Source organism: Dryobates pubescens, chromosome 18 (genome assembly GCF_014839835.1).
Source record: "Dryobates pubescens isolate bDryPub1 chromosome 18, bDryPub1.pri, whole genome shotgun sequence".
Classification (NCBI taxonomy): domain Eukaryota; kingdom Metazoa; phylum Chordata; class Aves; order Piciformes; family Picidae; genus Dryobates; species Dryobates pubescens.
Window position 1 is genome coordinate 2,414,979 of NC_071629.1, and position 18,953 is coordinate 2,433,931.

The following is an 18,953-nucleotide window of genomic DNA, read 5'->3' on the forward strand; positions in this document are numbered from 1 at the left end:
GAAAGAAACAAAACACATAGATTCTAAGTCAGTTGCCCTAAGCAAGTTCTTCTTTCAACTTCATATTTACTGCCTTCACCTTCCATTGGACTCCATAACATAGCCTGATAATCTTGCCTGACATTTGGATTCCAAAATGTCCATAATTATCTTTTTTCTGAACCAATCACAAAAACCTTACTTGTTCTATTGCTCATTGATCATTTGTGCCTTGTACACATTCCACTGTGCAGTATCTCCTCACAACTTTGCCAGTCCCACAGTGACACCAGGAAGTTTGCCTCTGCTTCACCAGTCATTTGCTTTAGTAGCCTTTGTGGAAGGAATCAAGTTGTGACAGATTTCATGGATGGAGAACAGGAGCAAATAGCCCTTCATATCCCAGTGCTGAGAATACATTCACGTGAAGCATCATTTCTTTTCAGGTTTAAATCTTCCAACCAAGTTCTGTTTGTATGGTTTGTTCTTCCCCTCCTCCACTTGGCAACAAAGCATTAACTGAGAGGTAACAGAATCCAGCAGATCAAAGGACAAACTACCAGCACTACGTCCTTTTGTCCTTTGTGTTGGGAAGTGCCACAGTAGGTACAGATGACACCTCAGTAGATACCACAGTAGATACCTGTAGGTAGTGGGTTGATTATCACTAGGTATTGATAGAGAGTTGCAGTGTGTGGAAGGAAGACCACCATTGTAAGAGGGTGATGAAGACAAATGGAAGATGAACAGAAGTAGAGATATGCACACAATGATAAAAGCACTGTTTGGAGGTGTTGAAGGCCTGGTTGGAAGAGGCCTTGAGCAACCTGGCCTAGTGGAAGGTGTCCCTGCCCATGGCAGGGGGGTTGGAACTAGATCTTTAAGGTCCCTTCCAACCCAAACCATTCTATGAGTCTATGAAATCTAATTTCTAATTTCACTTATGGAAAAAAAAAAAAAGAAAGAATTTCAGAGAAATCCAACCAAAATCAGTGGCCATTGCATACAACCTTCTGGGAAGAAAATGCTGGCTGCTTTTTACCTTTGTCTATTACTTGTCAGCTCTTTATACATTGACCCTACAGAAGGTTTGCAACTTCCTGAGCACTGCTAATGCATTCTGTATAAATTCCAACAGTATCAGCTGCATGGATTAAGCAATTTGCAAATAGTTCTTCAAAGTATTAGAAGTAGGAGGAAATTAATGCATCAGTGTTTCAGAGATCCGTGGTGTGAGGTTTTTTCCCCCTGAAGTTAAGAGACATTTCAATACACAATAACATGCAGGGCAAAAAGTTGTTTCCATTCACCTTTGTGAAAGAGGCAAACAACAACAACAGACTTCACAATGAAAGTGCCTTGTTTATACAACCACTGAAGATAATGCTATTTGCATGCTGTAACAACCAACTGTTGCCAACAAGAAGTTGCACTTCATTTCAGAGCTGCAAGAAAAAAGACAAGCCTCTGCAAACCCCATCCATCACATTCTTCTTTCAGATCAATGAACATCTGAGCTCAAGTATAGAGTACTTACATTTCTAAACCCTTTGTGAAATGACATTTATTAACAAGCTTGGCACAGAGAAACCTCATTGTGAGAAGACACTGACAAATCTCACTTTCTCAGTGTCTCCCTAATGACACCGACAATGAGTAAATTCTCACTGCTTGTAAGTAGTGAGAAACAAAATGTTCACTGGACAGAATTGTGTAGAGTCAGTAATACAAGCTGGGATATAAGAAAATACCTGATTAAATTACACCTCACAGAGCATGTATAATAACAATTAGGCCTTCCCTTCTTCCCCTCCCTTTATCTGTAATACTTTGCAAAGATTTGTAAGCAGATTTCTCTTAGCTTCTAGTACTGTACATATCCACATCCTCTGGGCTGGACTGACCATGGTCCATAAGTCTTGGATCAGGCTTAAATTTTGGTGTCTTCTCTGTTCCTGTGAGAGATATTAAAGGAATTTAATTTATATATATATATACATGAAATGTAGAAAACAAACAAGCAAAACACTTACTGACGTTTTTTTGAGAATTATTGGAATGCCAAACCCTTACAAAACCCCAAATGTGTCAGTTCCAGTTCAGGCTCTGTGATACCCGATGAGGAAGGCATGCTGTAATAATTAGCATACAGCAGTGGATGGAGAGCAGGTCTTCCCCCCCTCTCAATACTTTAACACTACTTCCTGATCACAAAGACAAATGCTTTTACTTAAGTTTCTTAAGTTTTACTTAAGTTTACTTAAGTTTCACTTCTTGACTTCCAAAACCAATGAAGTAAGGTTACTAAAACGCTGAGCCCTCACAGCTGTCCTGCATGACAATGCAGAGACTGACAGACTTAACAATGCTGGAACTCCTGAGGAGCTAAGAGAATATCAAGGCAGATTTTCTAGTGCTGTGCCTCATGCTACCAGTCTGCTGCTTTTCCAGATACATCAGTTGGTTTAACAGAGGCTGCTGTGTTCTCCTGAAAGCTTTGCCCTGTTTGGACTATTGAAAATATACTTCTCTGACAACACTCAATAATTTAAGGCATGGGGATTTTGGGCTGAGTTATGGACATGAACTAATTCCACCCATGACAGCAAAGACAGAAGATATCTACATATAAAACTCTTAAGGACAGCCTGGCCTGCAGCAAATGCAAAAGCACATCAAGGTATTCCACACACTAAACCAGAAGAAACACAGGTGCAAAGCAAAGAAACATGTGAATGTAAGTTAGAGTGAAAATAAAGGGAGAAAACCCCAACATTAAAACCCCATCCAGATAGGCAGTGCTTGCTTTACAAACAAAAGCTGCTGGTAAAGGGCACAGGAGTTAAAGATACAGAACCCCTAAAGAGAAGGCAATTCAAATGAGCTGTTTGCACTAAAATCATGCAGTAATCCTTTAAATTACACTTGTGGTGTTCTGACAACAGAAAGAATGTAAAGTAGGTGTTTATGAGAAGTACTCATTGCTAACAACATGGGATATAGTCCACACCACATGGGATTAAAGGAAACACTGAGAGAGAACAAATACATCAGAATTCTGATATTGTGACAGGGTCCACAATGAGAAAATGGTCATCCCCCAGGCTCTGAAGTATGCATTAAATGACAGCATGTACAACAAATTCTCAAGAATAATAACATGCTCTGACAGCTTGCTCCAGTTTAAAGCAAGGGTAACTACAAACTTGAGTCATGCCTTGCCACAATTTAATGCCCTGATATTACACTTGAAATGTTTAAAGTCACCTGGTGAAGCCACTGGGTCTTTACTACTCCAAGACTCTACTGGAGAAGATTCTGTTCTGTTAAATGATTTTGACTCAGCAGCAGGCTCAGGTTTCATACTAGAACTTTCTTTCTTCTTATCTTCTTGTGTAACAGATTTTGACTCTTGCTGCAGCTGTGAACCAAACATTTATAAAAATTAAAATGGACAAAGGTAAATGCTTTATACACTATTGCAAATTAAAGCTTAAAAGCCTGAAAGCTCATCCTGTATGAAATTACTTTCAGATATGATACCATACAATGACATTCAATAGTGATGTTGAATTGGAAGAACCCCAGACTTCAAATTCACATGTAAGGAAATGTATTTTGTCCCCAGTCTATACTTGCACCTGGTGTTCTCTCTGCCTTTACCTCAGCTCCTCGTGAGTAAATCACTGTTCATTTCCAGATGAGAAACCAGTAAGTCTTGCACAAGACTCAAACAGCATTTAGTTTTTACACACCACTTTCTACCCTTAGGTAATAGAAAATGGAAAGATAAATCCTGTTAACATCCCAGTAACAGGAAACAATATATTGTTTGGGAACAGGCTTCACTCAGGGGGGAAAAAGTGTCTTACTGTATCAGTTCTTGTTTTGCTTTCAGTTGAATAACATTTATTTGAATCTCATTTTCAAAACTCAGAATTCCATTTGTGCTCCTCAGTGGAAATACAATGTAAGGAATGCATACAAATGAACCCCACAAATTTAAAGCAAAACAGTTCTAAATGTTACTGTAACTGAAAAATGTTCATTTGCTTCTACAGAGAAAAAAGCTATCACTGTACAAAGCTGAAATTTTACTCAGAGAAGTACTACTGTTGTCAAGGGTTTATATATTTCCACTGGAACGAATCCCTTTCAATTTGCAGACAAGACATGTTTAATTCTGGGATGTACTGCTTAGTGCTAGCAAGGCCTCAGCTGGCTTACTATGTCCTATTTTGACCATTTCACTTGAAAAACCCAACCTATCCACACCAGCCATACATAAACCCCTCTAAAAACAGAAAAAGGAGAGAGAGAAAGTAGAGAAAGCTCAGAAGAGAATGAGAACTATATAAGAGTTAGAAAGCCTGCTCTGTTTGGAAAGGTTATACTAGGGAGAAGACGATGCCCAAACCAATGATACATTTTGCATATATAATAGGTCAATATCAGGAGGATGCTGACCAATTATTCACTATGGCTGCAATCAGGACAGGACAAAGAAAAAAAAAAAGTCATCAGATGCAGATAATTTCTATCACAGGGTACTTAAAACAGACTCCCAGTAAGGGGTATGGAATTTCCTTCACTGTGTGTTTAAGAATAAGCCAGTTGTACCTACTGTAACTGTGCCTGTCTTAAATTCAGAGTTCTGCTTAGAACCAAAGCTTGAACCAGCATGGGTTCTTTTTGTCAAGATCAAAAATAAGCTGTGAAACTCAGTCTTCTGTTGTGCATCTTGCATGGATTGTAGGACTACACAGGGGATCTCAGTACCTATTGGTCTGAAAAGGCATAATAGCTACTAACCACTGAGGTTACAGAGGGTTATTTGCTTCACTTAACACAATTAGCAATCTCAAACAGTATCAGCAGACCTAGTGATTGACCTTCTAGTTTACTTTTTTCTCCCTTTAAATGTGAAGTAGTCCTTGCTTCAGCAAGCCTACCTTGGTCACATCTTCTGGTCCTGCCCAGAGGGCTCGCACAGCCTCATAGGTTTGATGACTTGCACAGAGTAACTTTTTCCCTGTTACCTGTTGTTTTTTCAGAAAAGCATAATTTAATAACAGCTTTAAAAGTACTAAGACACACAGACCTTGCCAGTGAAGTCCCAACTTACTGGCACAGGAAATTGCTTGACCCCATACTAAGACATTTCAATAATGTACTTTTCATGACTCTCTCACACCAAGCAAATCCTAAGCAATGTTTCAGTTGGGATCAGAAATCCAGGAGTAACATTCACGTGCCAGATCCACCAACCCAAAATGAAATCCAAACCTGACCAGCAAACAGTGTTTGGAGAGTGTTAGCACAAGAGATTAGAGAAGCAGTTTGGCAGGATCCAAACCTGCCTCATTATGCTGGAAATCAAAGACAGCAGCACAAAAGGACAAAGGCCCACAAGATGACCTGGCTCGTGTTGGTGAGCGCTGCTTTGCTCTACAAATGGCCAAATCCTCCAGCCTCCTCAAAGAGTAACTTTGTAATCTTGCAGTACCTGTGGAGCACCTTTACAAATGCTCTGCAGAAACAGAATACTTTGCAGCTGCAACTACAGAATACTGAGCAAAGGGTGATACCTAATGTAGGCAGGCAGCAAACAAGGATTTAACTTCCTGAGATAGGTCATAAGGTCCAGCGTAGCATGCCTACTGATCTCTCCATCTTCCAACCCTGACATTAAACTCTTATGACAATGAGTCAAGAAATCCCACTGCCTCCTGAGAAATGGTAATCTTTAGTGATTTGCACATAAGAAAACAACAAGATATCAGCTTAGCACTTGCCCAAACGTTTTAGCCACAGTGAACTGTACTCTGAAGTGTAAAAACACCAAACAAAACTGCCCCCAAAAAGTTACTAACAATTGATTCATCACAATGGAAAGGCAGAGATTCAATAACAGTGTTGTTTGTTTTTTTCCAGGCAGATTTCAGAGTGATGTTCCACAAATCTTTCTGTCAAAACTTAAATCTGATCATGTAAGTAAGAGACTGGTAAGCCCCAGAACCAAACACAGCTGATGATGTTCCTGTCTCATCAATTTAACACAGAAATGCAGCTCTGAAACTACAAAGTTTGTCGAGGACCTACAAGGAATTCTTATGAAGCATGGAAACACTGGAAAACTATAGAGGAGGAAGAGTTACATAGGCTTTATGTTTTGCAGTCCCCTTTTTGTGTAGAAAAGTACTGGGTGTAAACACTTCTGGCATACAAAATATTAACACAGTTCTGCTTTACCACATAAACAACTAAGATAATCTACTCAGGTAGACAACTGCAAGGTGATAGTAACTGGGAAACAAGGATCCAGATTGCCAAGGCTTTATTCCTCATTTACTTTTACTTCAGCAAGGTAAAATAATCTTCATTTATCTGAGAAATAAGGATTTAAATTTGAGAGGCTGCATTTTAAAATTCAGTTACTTTATTAATTTTTTTATAGTCATGCAATTAAGCCCTGTGAGGCATTATATCTTTTAATGAAGATGAAGGTGAACTCTGACTCCTAGTCCCATGATGCACAATGTTCTAACTAAATGCACTGTTAAATCAATATTAAAATACAAGCAAACTTACCTTAGCAAATACCACTGACTGAGCTGGGTAACAAACAGCAATTCCTACAGTAGTAAGGCTCAATGGATAAGCAATTTTCTTAAATCTAGAACCTGCAATAAAGGCAAAGATTTCAAAGACTTAGACATTACTGAAATGTAAAGCTAAGTAGTTGTATCAATGAAGTGCAACTGTTTAATCCCCTAACCATTGCTTACACCAAACTTAACCCAAAGCAGCTGGAGGACAGAGTCCTGGGTGTGATAACAGTTCAGAGTGGTCATGCTTGCAGGAGGTACTGACAATCTTAACAGTGGACTCCAGAAACAATCCCAGCTTAGGTTTTCCAGTATTGTGCAAAATGAAATGAAATGTCATTTCAGAGCTGCTGTGGGGATTCACTCTTGAGGACACAGACTGCAGCATTGGAGCAGCCTGGAGAATGGAGCCTCTGTTCAAAGGTGAGTGCAGCTGAGCCAGGAGCAGTCTGCTCTTCACTGACAGAGTCCTCATGACAGATTCTCAAGCCCAAGACTTTTTGGTTTGGTTTTTTTCAAACCCATCCATGAAACAGTAACAGGGACACAAGACAAGCATGTTGACTAACCTGACACTATTTTGATTAGTAAATTATTTTGTGGAACAGCCAGATGGGCACTCAGGTAGTAGAGATGAACCTTTCCTGAACAGTATTTTCTGGCAGGCTAAGGATCATTCCTCTAATACTTATCTTGAAAGAAGAGGTGGCTGCATTTATGACGTTATGACATTGCCCTTTTGGCTTCAAAGCAGCCCAAACCACCCCTTCTGATGTGTATTCTATACCCACTTGCCACATGCCAAGATTATTTAGTTTCTTTCCTCTACATTCCTTTACTTTCCAAAGTAAACCAAACCAGTATCTTTTGACCATTAAGATTCTTACATGCAACATTCATCACACCCATAATGTAAGTAAGCCCAAATCCCTACCTTTCCGTGCCATCACCATGCCAGCCAAGCCTGATATCGTAATCACACCAACTCTGGGAAGAAATTCTGGGGGTGGATTCTTCAGGTAAACATAAGCATCTTAGAATTAAAAACCAAAAGAAGGAATAAAAGAAAAGCACCGAAACTCACTAAACCTTTTATTTCCCTCTTAAGAAATAAACATGAAAGTGAAATTGTGGATATCCAAAACTGAAAGCAGTCCAAGAATCAATATTTTTTTTTGTTAATGAATAAAGATTTCTTATTCTCACACACTCTGCAGGCTGTCTTAGAACAGACCCAGAATGAGTCCTTGAAACACAGCATCACAGTTAACGTTTTCTGTCCTTAGGTACTTCGCAAAATCTTAGTCTCTGACAAAGGAAAAGGAAAACATAGCCTTGAGTTTTGATTTTACTGTGAGTTAATATAGATTCAATGAGACCACAGAGACTTTGGAATCTTCCACTATACTATTTTTAAGGCAAACAACTGTGTTCTGTAGTTTCTGATACTGAGCTTTCGTGCAAATACTGCTCATAACTTGTGCCAGTACTAAGAAATTGTTTTTATAATTAGAACAGGTTGTGGAACTTCCATACTTGAAGATGTTCCAGAACTGATTGGACAGAGATGTAAGAAACCTACTTTGTCCCTCCTTTAAGCAGATGAATGGAGCAGATGATCTACAGAGGTGCACCTGCAGATCGCTCTATGGATCTACAGAGACCCAACCACAATACTTGCTGTATTTAGCAGTACTTCAAGAATAAAGCTAAAAAGCCAAGGAATGGCAAATACAACTTTATTGGTCACTTCAGTTCCCTTGTAGAACAGAAATGACACTGCACAGTGAATTAAGAGTGATGCCACTTTTTTTTCCGCTCCACACTTGAGCAAAGTATTTCAGTGCCCTCCCACTTCCCCTTTCCCCCTCCTCTCCCTGTAACTGCAATCTGCTGTTCCAACCGTCTGTCTAAGTCACAAGGACAATGATTCAGACATAGCTCACTTGCTTACCTTTTCCAAACTGAATTGAATCCTTTATTCCATTTTTAATAAAGACAAAAGCACCCTACAAAAATAAAACCAAAGGAAAACAAAATGAATGTTAAGCCTTTGGAGAAGTAGAAGTTTTCAGTACAAAACTACTTGTACTGTGTAACTAAAAAAACAAACCAGATCCATGACCTTCTGAAAAGGCTGTGCTGAGATCTAGCCCCTTTTTGACTACTATGTTCATATGTGTACAACTTACATCTATATTTTGGGGTTTTTTTACATCTCATTAATACAGTAAGATCACCTTCAGAATGTCAAATATTTCAGGAACCAAACTTTAAGGCAGTAAAACACCTGGACACCAACTGCACAGAAGAATTCAAGAAAGAAAATTCAATTTTAAATAACAGTCTGCTGTTCCCTAGAGAGACTTACACAGTAAAACTGACTTTGTCTTTTAGTTTGTGAAGATAGTGCTCAGTTTCCCTAATCAATACTGATTTAGAGCAGGATGTGTCCTCATCTAGTTCACATTACCACCTTCAAACTGCTGTTTACTGAACTACAAGCCCATCTACTATTATTAGTATGGTTGTGCTCAGATTGCTAAACAAATCGAGTAAATGCAAACTCTTCAGGAGATTAATGAACAAGAGGGGCACCGTCAGTCACGTCACTGGAAACACCTGCTTGCAGTAGCACAGTTTCCACCACCAGAGGTCACTGCTACTCAAGCTCCGAAAGCCTCCCCGGATTCAGGGCATGACGAAGTTTGATGGAGATTTTTAAGGGCATGATTGCAGCTGTACACTCACTGACAAAATCTTTACAGACCCGTGGATTACAAATTTACAGGAATAAGCAGGAGGACATTTTGATTCCTCTGCGTTTTTCAAATAGCAGGGTCTACTGTTTTTTGGTAAGAGAATACAAGTGTAAAATTTCCCACAAAGGACAGTCAGGGTAAAGTCTTTTACCAGCTCTTAAGAACAGTGACAGGCATCACATTTTTTCCTCTGCCTACAATATTCAACACAGGTGAGTAGTTAATAATAACCTGCCTGAACAGTTACATTGGATGGGCTCAGTTCTAAGTACCTAAATCAGGTGTTTTAACCTGCACTGCGGAAGCAGCTTGCTTCCTCTCGGTGGAGTGTACCTGGAATTTCAGACTTCTAAATGCTATCAAGGTCTGCTAGCAAGAATGTACCTATGTAACTCATGCTGTAGAAGGCTGACCCAGAGCTATCTCTGAACCTGGCATGGTGGGTTGGCCAAGACCTATTTCAACACTGACTGAAAGGGACCTATTTGTCTCACTGCCTTTTGGTTTGGAAAAAAGGGGAATGATCAAGTTCCCTGTTATAAACGCAGCAGACAAAACCAAGAGAAAGCCTCAGTTTTGCATCTTAAGCCATAGGCTGTGCTCACACAAGGAACTGCAAAACCACTGCAGGTTATCAACTTTTAGTTGAGTGATGTCAGGAAGTGCAGGGAACTCTGGATGCAGTTCTCTCTCTCTCACCTTGCACCACCCGACGTAGCGGCCGGTTCTCTGCCGTACTGAAGAGAATTGCGTCTGCAAGCGGCCAGGCTGCTCTTCGACGTACTTCGATTCCAGAGGTGGGGGAGAGTAAATTGGAAGCTGGAAAGAGAAGCACAGCTGTACTGCAGGGAGATAGCTCTGTACACTCATTAGTATTTACACTGAATGATACATTTCAGGACCACAGATCCTTAGTGCTCCCATTCCAGCAACCAAAACCTCCACACGGAAGCACGCTCTCGTAGATCCACAAGCTCACTCCACAGGAGTGTGACTGCAGGTTAATCCTTTAGAAATTTAAACTGAAAGTGGTGTAGAAGTTCCAAAAAGCAGAATTACTGAGTATGATAAAAATACCTTTTATTCAGAAAACCCATGAACAGAATAGCTGGAAGATGCACAAATGTAGGACCGGAGATTGCACAGTAGGAAAGGACTACTGTTATCAGTATTACACTCTCTTTATTTTTCCTGTCTTCAGTCTGGAAATGCAATAATGAAAATGAGATAAAATTTCACTGACTTGCTATTGTAACACTTCATGTTTCATTTGTGCTACAGTGGCCAGCCATTTAAAAGGTAATTTTTATCATCACCTATTACTTAGCTTTGTATTTTAATCACTGGGCAATACAATTCCATGGAAAGAGATGGTGTTCTGCAGGCTCTTCTAGCACCCTTTTAAAGACAGCCCAACAGCAAGATTCTCACCTGGTGTGGCTTCACCAGCTGACCTTTGGATTCCTTCTCTGTTGCTGCATACACAGTAAAACATGCAAATGGCAGACTAGAAGAAAGAGCTGCCAGCTTCACCACCTGGGGTAGAGAGAAGGAAAAAGGGAGTCTTAATGCAGTCACAAAAAATTCACTCCAGGGAAGTCTGGACTTTACTATCATGTTCTGCTTGACCAAACATGGGATTGAACAAGTCACTTTTAGAATCACGGAGTTTGTTTTGTTGGAAAAGACCTTTAAGATCCTTGAGTTCAACAACTAAAACCTTTATAAAACACTACACCTTTCAAAACCCCCTTCTTAGACAAGATGTTCTCAAATTACAATGGCAAAGAGAAAGATAGGGATGACTGACAGCAACATTTAGGTCTAAAATACCAGTTAGAATTGTGTGTCCACACCTGCTGCTTACATCACCCCCTAAGCCATATCAGGTTCTAATCTATTCAACATACAGGTACTCCAAGTCAGTGAATGAACCTCTTGTTTCAGCAAAACACATCTCAACTTTATTAACAGGAATTCTCCATAACAACAGACAAAACATCATCTCCTTTCCAATTCAAAAATGGTTCAACTACTGCCTGTTTGGAACAACTTCCCAGCTGACAACAAAAGAAAACTCAGGGCAATTACTGGCATTAAGAATCACTGTCTGAACCTTTTGAACCACCTGTGGTGCAGTGTAAATTACAGCTGTAGAGGTTTAGTCATGAGAGTTTCAAGCCTACTTAGGACATTAAAAAACCACCAAGAGTTTAAAGTTTCACCTGTAAACAACTGCCTGAAGACTCCAGCCAGAGCTGACATGAAGCCTGCTGCCACACCATGTGTTTTACAACTTGCCACAGTGTTTAAACCATTGCAGTTTTGGTAGATTATGGTTTCTTCTGTGTCAGTAAAGACTTGTCTGTTCTTCACCTGAAGCATGTTTGAATCTTCATAAAAACAAGCATGAAAACCATTCCCAGGATGTGCATAGAGGTGATGGTGGTAGTGACCCTGCTTTAGCAGGGCAATTGGACCAGATGTTCTCCAGAGGTCACTTCCAGTCCCCACCAGGCTGGGACTCCGAGTGCCAGAAAAACAGAGCAGTGGTAAAAGCTACTTGGTTTGGGGGAATACTTTAAGTCTCTAGTATAGTCTCTACTAGTATAGACTTTAAGTCTATACTATAGTCTCTACTAGTATAGTCTCTGCTATATCATCACTGTTATCTCAGCTTCCAATTGGAAATATCCTGCCAGAGGCGCAGGATTTATTCCATAGCATTTAGGTGTAGTAATGAACACCCAATGAATGGAGAAAGGCAAAAGCACCACCCTGAAGGAGCCCAGGTTCCTCAGACACCAATCATATGCAGATCAAACCACTCAAGACAGCAGAACACCATCACCTCTGAGGTACACCGTGTGATCCTCACAGCAAAGCTTTCAGAACATACAATCACAGCCAACCACAGAGCTGCAGGAGAACAAAGAAGGACACCGCTAAGATGAGTGGACTGTTGTGAAAGAAGGGGCAAGCAGACAATGCCAGAGCTGAAAGATGTAGGACAAAGATCAAAATTATTCCTCAGTTGCATTTTTTTAGAGGATGAGGGGAGGAAGGGTTATGTAAGGCTTCTCTATATTCCCATTATTAATATGAAGTGTTGCCACTCTGCACATACAGCCAAGGTGCCCCTTCCCTTTCCTTGGAGCACAAAACCTTCCTGTCAGCATCATTATTGCACCACCCCAGGAGTCTGCTAGTGCCTACTGTTTATTTCATGCTTTTCTCCAGCAGAGAAATGTGTAGGACTGAGCTCATTTGCTTCAAGAAACAGAACCCCATCTGCTTTTCTCTTCAGGCCAGGTCGATGTCAGGAGATTTTTCTAATGCACCTATGTCAGCTGGAAGCTCCAAACCCCCACAGCTCCAGCTCAGCTAGGCTGGCAAATCTCAGCTGGCAAAGCCATCTCTGTAAACACAACCATGTTGACTTGCATGCATTATCCTCTTAATGTGCATTAGTGAGACCCCAAAATACCCTTGTTACACTTTACTTTGAAGAACAGCAGGCCTGGTGGGGCACTGACATAGAGCTGCTGGAGACAGCTGCTAGATGAAAGCTGGGGAGATGGAGACAGCACAAAGCAGAGACTGAGAGAAGCTGCAGGTGGGGCAGGGGCTCAAAGGCAGGACCCAGTGATAGCATAGCTGCTGCCCATTTCCTCACCTGAGAAGGGAGGTTCACGCACACCATACATACACACCATTGGAGGAGCAGACACTGCAAGCTAAGCCCTCAACACTTCTGGAGCTGGAGTGGGACAGAGAGGGAGACACCAAAAATCATCTTACTAGAGAAACTGCTGTTCCCATGTTGACCTAGCTATGCTGGCAAGCACAGACATGGTCAGAAGAAGACAGAGGTGACACCACTTCCAGAAATCTAGACAAAAAAGTCCTACATAGAGGAGAATACAACCATGCTGAGATCACAAATGATACCAGCACTGGGGAAAAAATCATTTAGAGACATGTTGAAAGAAGGTTTAACATATATTGCTAATTAACATCAACCATCAGTGGTTAGCACAGTCAGTACACCCTAGGTGCCAACTGCTATACTGAGGAGCACTCATCATTCTTCCCTTCCATGCCTACGTGACCACTTCAGCAGCAAAAGTTACCAGAAGGCTCTGTTGGCTCAGCTCTGCCCAACACAGGAGTGGCCCTCCTGGAACTGAACAGCACCAGCACTTGGAAAATAGGTGTGAGTGGATGGCACTAATCAAAATATAAACTAATTAGCACAGAAGTAGACCTTCTGATAATGTTGCTCAGAGAAAAATGCCAGAGTCTGAGCTACAGAAGATATTTCAGAAGGGAAAGCAATCCTCAAAATCTGTGTCTTTAAAGCATAGTGAAAGGAAAGGGTTTAAAATGTATCCTAATTCAGCCAGCCTGTTTCTGTGCACAACGGTGTCAAACCCACACACCGATATGCAGTAGGTACTAGAAGGAGAGTAAAGTTTGGAAGTAAGACACCATGAAAACATTGCATTGTTCACTTAACAGAGGGGATTAATTTGGTTTAGAAATTCACCACAGTTTGTTGTGCTAAATGTGAAAGAGAATTATTGGGAATGATGAAAGCAGCCCAGCCTTGACTGACAGTAATTGCTTTACTTTTGGATGCCTGAAGACAAATGCATCAATGTTTTAAAACCCAAGTGAGCAGCTGCACAATTATCCCAAGAAGGTTTCACTCTTGTCCTCTGAAATCATGAAAGACTGAGGTGAAAGAAAAGTAACATCACCTTGACTACATAAAAGAGGCTTCACCACGCTGAGCTGTCTATCCACTTCCTTTAGCCAACGGGAAGGTATACTTCAAATAATTCACTTATTGGCTCTTAGAGTTATTTTATTAAGATTAATTCAAAGGGTAGCATGTATTTATAAAAAGAAACTGATCTACTGCTTAGCTGAACACATTGGCTATTTTTCCTTCAAAATCCTCTAAACCAAGTTACTGTGAACTCAGAAATGACAGGATTATGTTGTTGTATCAAAGACGGGGAAAGAAACACAGAGGAAAAACATCTGCAAGAAGACTGAGCTGTGAAAAAAAGCCAGAATTACAGAATCCCATGGCCATCCTGGAGAACGCCTCCAGAGTGCCAGTCAACAACTAATTCAAACCAAAAAATGTTCTCTGATGAATTCAGGAAATATTTCAATTGACTTTTAAAAAACTGAAACAGTTAAACATTTGCTCTGCATTTCACTACCAGCTCTGTGTTTATCTGAATTAATTCTCTGCCATAAGCCCTATGAATCTAACTGAAGAAAATTACCCAAACCAGTCCCTAATGGCAACAGATCTGAACACCTGCAGTTACAAAAGCCCTGAGCCCAGATGACATCTTCTGGAGATGAATTTTATATGAAGATAGATCTAAACACCACCAGAATTACAGATGCTAGAAATTACCACCCCTAATTCCCTGGATGGGTGTGGAAGGAAAGGTCAGCGGCCAGAGTAGGAAGACTGCCAGTGACCCCAGTGCCATGCTACTGACACTGCCATCACGCTGCAACACAGACCAGCAGGAGGTTGTTTTTTCCACAGGCATAAAAAGGACATTGGATATTTCAAAGCACTACTCAGTGCAGGCTAACAGATGTGGCAGTATTTTTGATGAGAAGACTGAACAGCAGTTATTTGCTTAAGAAATTTATTATATGCTCTACAGCAGAAAATTGTCACAGCTTTGGCTTTTAATAGCAGAGCAGAGTAAAACTAATCAAAATATAACAATAAACCTGTCAAATGTACCTGGGTAATTTTGCCTTTAAGTCTTTGCATTTCAAACAATCTACTTCAAAGTGTTAGAATCTTACCAAAGATCAAAAATATAGATTCTATTAAAAAAAAAGTTAAAAAGCTACAGCCCCACAAAGAACTATCTTCTACTCCAAAGATGCAAATGGAAACCAAAGCACAATAAAGTCATATATATTTCATTTATGCTAATCTCCAAGGCATTAGGTATTGCTTCTCACTGAAACTCTCCACATTCTGTGTATGTGCTTCCAGAACTGGAGCACGAATAAGGAAACTTGTCCTGGAGGCAGGAACAAGGCTCAAAATGAAAACAGGTGATCAAGAGCAGGCTATCTGCAAACCCCTGATGTGTATACCTGTATGCCACAGAATGGTCTGGGTCAGAAGGGACCTCCAAAGGTCATCCAGTCCAACCCCCTCTGCAGTCAGCAGAAACATCCTCCACTAGATCAGGTTGCCCAGAGCCCTGTTGAGCTTCACCTTGAATATCTCCAGGGATGGGGCCTCAATCACCGGCCTGGACAACCAGTTCCAGTGTTCTACCATCCTCATGGTGCAGAATGTGCTCCTAACATTCAATCTAAATCTGTTCTTTAATTTCAAACCATTGCTCCTCCTCCTATGACTGCAGGCCTCTGTAACCAGTCTCTCTCCATCATTCTAGTAGGCCCCCTTCAGGTACTGGAAGGCTGCTATGAGGTCTCCCCAGAGCCTTCTCTTCTCCAGGCTGAACAACCCCAGCTCCCTCAGCCTGTCCTCATAGCAGAGGTAATTCTATACATATATATATACCCACATAAATATATATATGCCTTCTCTATCACTAAATCAGACTCTACAAGCAAGATTAAAACGAGTTAGCAGATAGTTAGCTAATCTCAGTGGCAAGCTGCTACTCCAGGAGTAAGAAGCACAGGTTAATGTTTTTCTGTTACCACTTAGATGTCTTGAGGCAAAAAAAAAAGCGTCTCAAATTCTTTTCTTTTCCCCTGAAGTTACATGAGACATGACAACTGTCAGAAGTTTCTAGGCCAAGTCTAGTATTTTAATTTGGATATGTATTTATTTATTAACCTCTAATGACGACTACAAAAAACCCAAAACCCACTCAAGTGGAACGAAGCACCCTTACACTTCAACTCAGTTTACTGACTCCAGATCTGTCTTTAACCTTTGTCTGCCAGATGGTAACCCAGAGAGAGTGAAAACTTAAGAAGACTATAACTCCATTAATTTTTCCCAGCAAATAATAAAGCATACATGAAGTCTCTTCACTGAAGGCAGTGCCATCACCCACATTCACGTGGCAAACTATATCACTTGCAGATCACCACACAAAGCCAAATGTGGTGGGCTTTTTCTCATCTACTTGTCTCATAACAAGCTATGGTAAAATACTTCATTTTCATTCCTTTGGCTCGCCTCATTTACATCATCTTTGCAGATACATGTATGTTTCAAATGCTTTGCAAAAATAAACATGAAGATTCATGTGAGGGCAACCTATTTGTCAGTTTGACTTTGAAAAACTGGGAAACATGTCTAAATATTTTGAGACAGCCTAGCTCTTCAGAGGCACACTTCCCCCTGGTTAGACACCGTATTATCTCTACAAGTCAAGATATTTTAGATACTCCTGACCCTGTTAGTTTGTAGCAGCATGATTTTTACACCCCTGTTTCAGCGACGGAGTAACTGTAGCACACTTTACAATGCTACTACCAAACTTGTATCTTGGTATTTCCTCTCCCGAGGAAGAAGTGGAAGGGTTTCAGAAGCTGTAAGCAAGCGGAGAACCAAGAGGAGCACTTCTTTTATTCCCTGCTGTAAAAGTTAGCCACCCTCCTTCTATCTCTGGTTCTGCAACGGAGAAAGCAGCACTGAGACCTCCTTTTCTCCCCTCCATCTGAACCCCTGGTCACAGGCTGAAGGCACGTCTCCGCTCCGAGAAACCACGATCTTGAAATCCCCCCATGCTGGAGGGCCCTTGTAGAGCCAGCCCCATTTCAGCACTGGGAAGGTCGGTGCAGGGCAACCACCGAGGCCTGAGGTAGCATCACCCCAAGGACCTATTCGGCCTGGCAGGCCTGGCCGCTTCCCCTGCGGACACCGCGCACTCCCCGCGCTCCTCCGGCAGGAGCAGCCGCCGGGCCTGAACTGCACGCACCGCTCCGGCCAGCTCCGTGCGACTCGCCGGCTGAGGCTGCCTCTGGGCCGCGCAGCACCGCCGGAAAAGAGCCTCCCTCCCCTTCCTCAGCTGCCGAGTCCCGGCGGGGCGCCCGGCCCGGCTCTGAGGGGAGGCGAGCGTGTGGGCAGGCCGCGCGGTGCGCGCAGCTCCCGAGCTGCGGGGGAGCCGGCAGAACCCCCGCGGGGTATTCACCCAAGGCCGTGGGTGCCTGTGGGCGGGAAGGGGAGCCGCGGGAGGGGGAGCCCCGGCCGAGCGAGCCGCCGCAGCACCGCCCTCCCTCGCGCAAGGCGGCACTCACCTTGGCCGCCATGTTAGCGACACCCCCGCGCCCTACGGCGAGCGGCGAGGGCCCAGCTCTCGGCGGCGGGCGGGGCTCCGAGCGCCCGGGTGGGCCGGGCCCTGTGGCCCCGCGGGAGCCGGGGCAGGCGGCAGTCGCTGAGGCAGGGACTGGCCGGACGGGTGTCCCGTGAGGGGCCGCGCTTGCCTTGGGGGAGGAGCGGGTCGTCTGCGGTTCCCTCAGCGTCGGGGCGCGGAGCGAAATTGGCGCGGAAAGGCTTGACGGGAATAAATGTCACAGAATCAAGAACGGCAGTAGCGTTGTGATAGCTCTGTAAGACACCGCGCTCAGTTGCCTGCCTTTAGTCCTGCACTGCGGAGTGCCTGGCATTGAAGAGCCGAGTCTGGCGGTGTGCTGGTCAGTGCGGGCTGTGCAGTGCGGGCCGTGGAGCGATCTGCCGGCGCCTTCAGTCCAGGCAGCGCACGTGCCTCGGTCCCGCCATGAGCTGACCTCGCTCTGGTGCTTCACTGGTTTCCCCTTCTACCTTCCCCCCAGCATCTACTTCAGAATACACGATTACCAATTCTCCTTCGATGAGAAAAGCGCAAAGCCCTAGGTGGTGCCATTTAAAAGCACAAAACTGAAAGGAAAACCGAAGGGAGCTGCCTTTGCTTTTACCGAGGAGGTGACCGGAACGATTTTCTGAGAGGAGTTGGTGTTAGGCAGCCACGGCTTGAGCTGCGGCGCGGCCCGGGAGGTAGGGCTGGGCCAACCTGGCTATCAGCTCTGCGTCTGCCCCGTGAAAACCCAGAGCTGCTGCTGGACCGTGATCGCTCTGACTGCAGGTACCAGAGAATACTCACACACAGAAAAGCCCAAAATTGAAGTGCAGATAATTCGTTTATTGAAGTCCAAATTTACAACTAAAGTTTACAACTTTTTTTTTTCTTTCTCTCTATTTTTTTCCCCAAAACAAAAGCTTTGTTTGAATTTAGGAAGAATAAATGTTCTTTTTAATAATGTACAGACTATATCTCTTAAATAAGTTAATATCTTTGAAAAAAGAGCAATATGTTCCTTTTTTAATGTTGCAGTGCAACTTACAACTTACACGTCTGTGCAATGTACCATGAGGTATATGCCCAGTGAGCAACACACAGTGAAGTTTTCCATTCATAAATTTTCATTGTAGACACACAAAAAAGTTACCAAGTTAATCTGTGATAGAAAAAACGCAGCCGGTTACGGTAACTCACACAGAACTCATCTGGAAAGAGGGGAAAAAGAAACCTAACGCCCATTGCCTATAGAAACTATTGGATCATCTCCCAACATAGACAAGTAT

The 18,953-nt window shown here is 42.4% G+C and overlaps 1 protein-coding gene across 1 annotated transcript; it reads right to left on the reverse strand.

Moving 5' to 3' along the window:
* Positions 1–1,205: 1,205 nt before the first annotated feature.
* On the reverse strand, positions 1,206–17,797 carry APOOL (apolipoprotein O like). Its single transcript, XM_054169532.1, has 9 exons — positions 17,630–17,797; positions 10,781–10,885; positions 10,049–10,168; positions 8,542–8,596; positions 7,522–7,620; positions 6,571–6,662; positions 4,932–5,018; positions 3,247–3,400; positions 1,206–1,934 (listed from the first exon to the last, which is right to left on the reverse strand). The coding sequence occupies exons 1-9, from the start codon at positions 17,639–17,641 to the stop codon at positions 1,837–1,839; spliced, it is 822 nt and encodes a 273-aa protein (XP_054025507.1). The 5' UTR covers positions 17,642–17,797; the 3' UTR covers positions 1,206–1,836.
* Positions 17,798–18,953: the final 1,156 nt, after the last annotated feature.

Excerpts from the sequence above, each read along its gene's own strand:
- APOOL (XM_054169532.1), bottom strand. Across the intron at positions 7,621-8,541 it reads TTCAATTCAGTTTGGAAAAG|ATGCTTATGTTTACCTGAAG; the intron begins GTAAGCAAGTGA and ends TTTAATTCTAAG. Across the intron at positions 3,401-4,931 it reads GACCAGAAGATGTGACCAAG|CTGCAGCAAGAGTCAAAATC; the intron begins GTAGGCTTGCTG and ends TTTGGTTCACAG.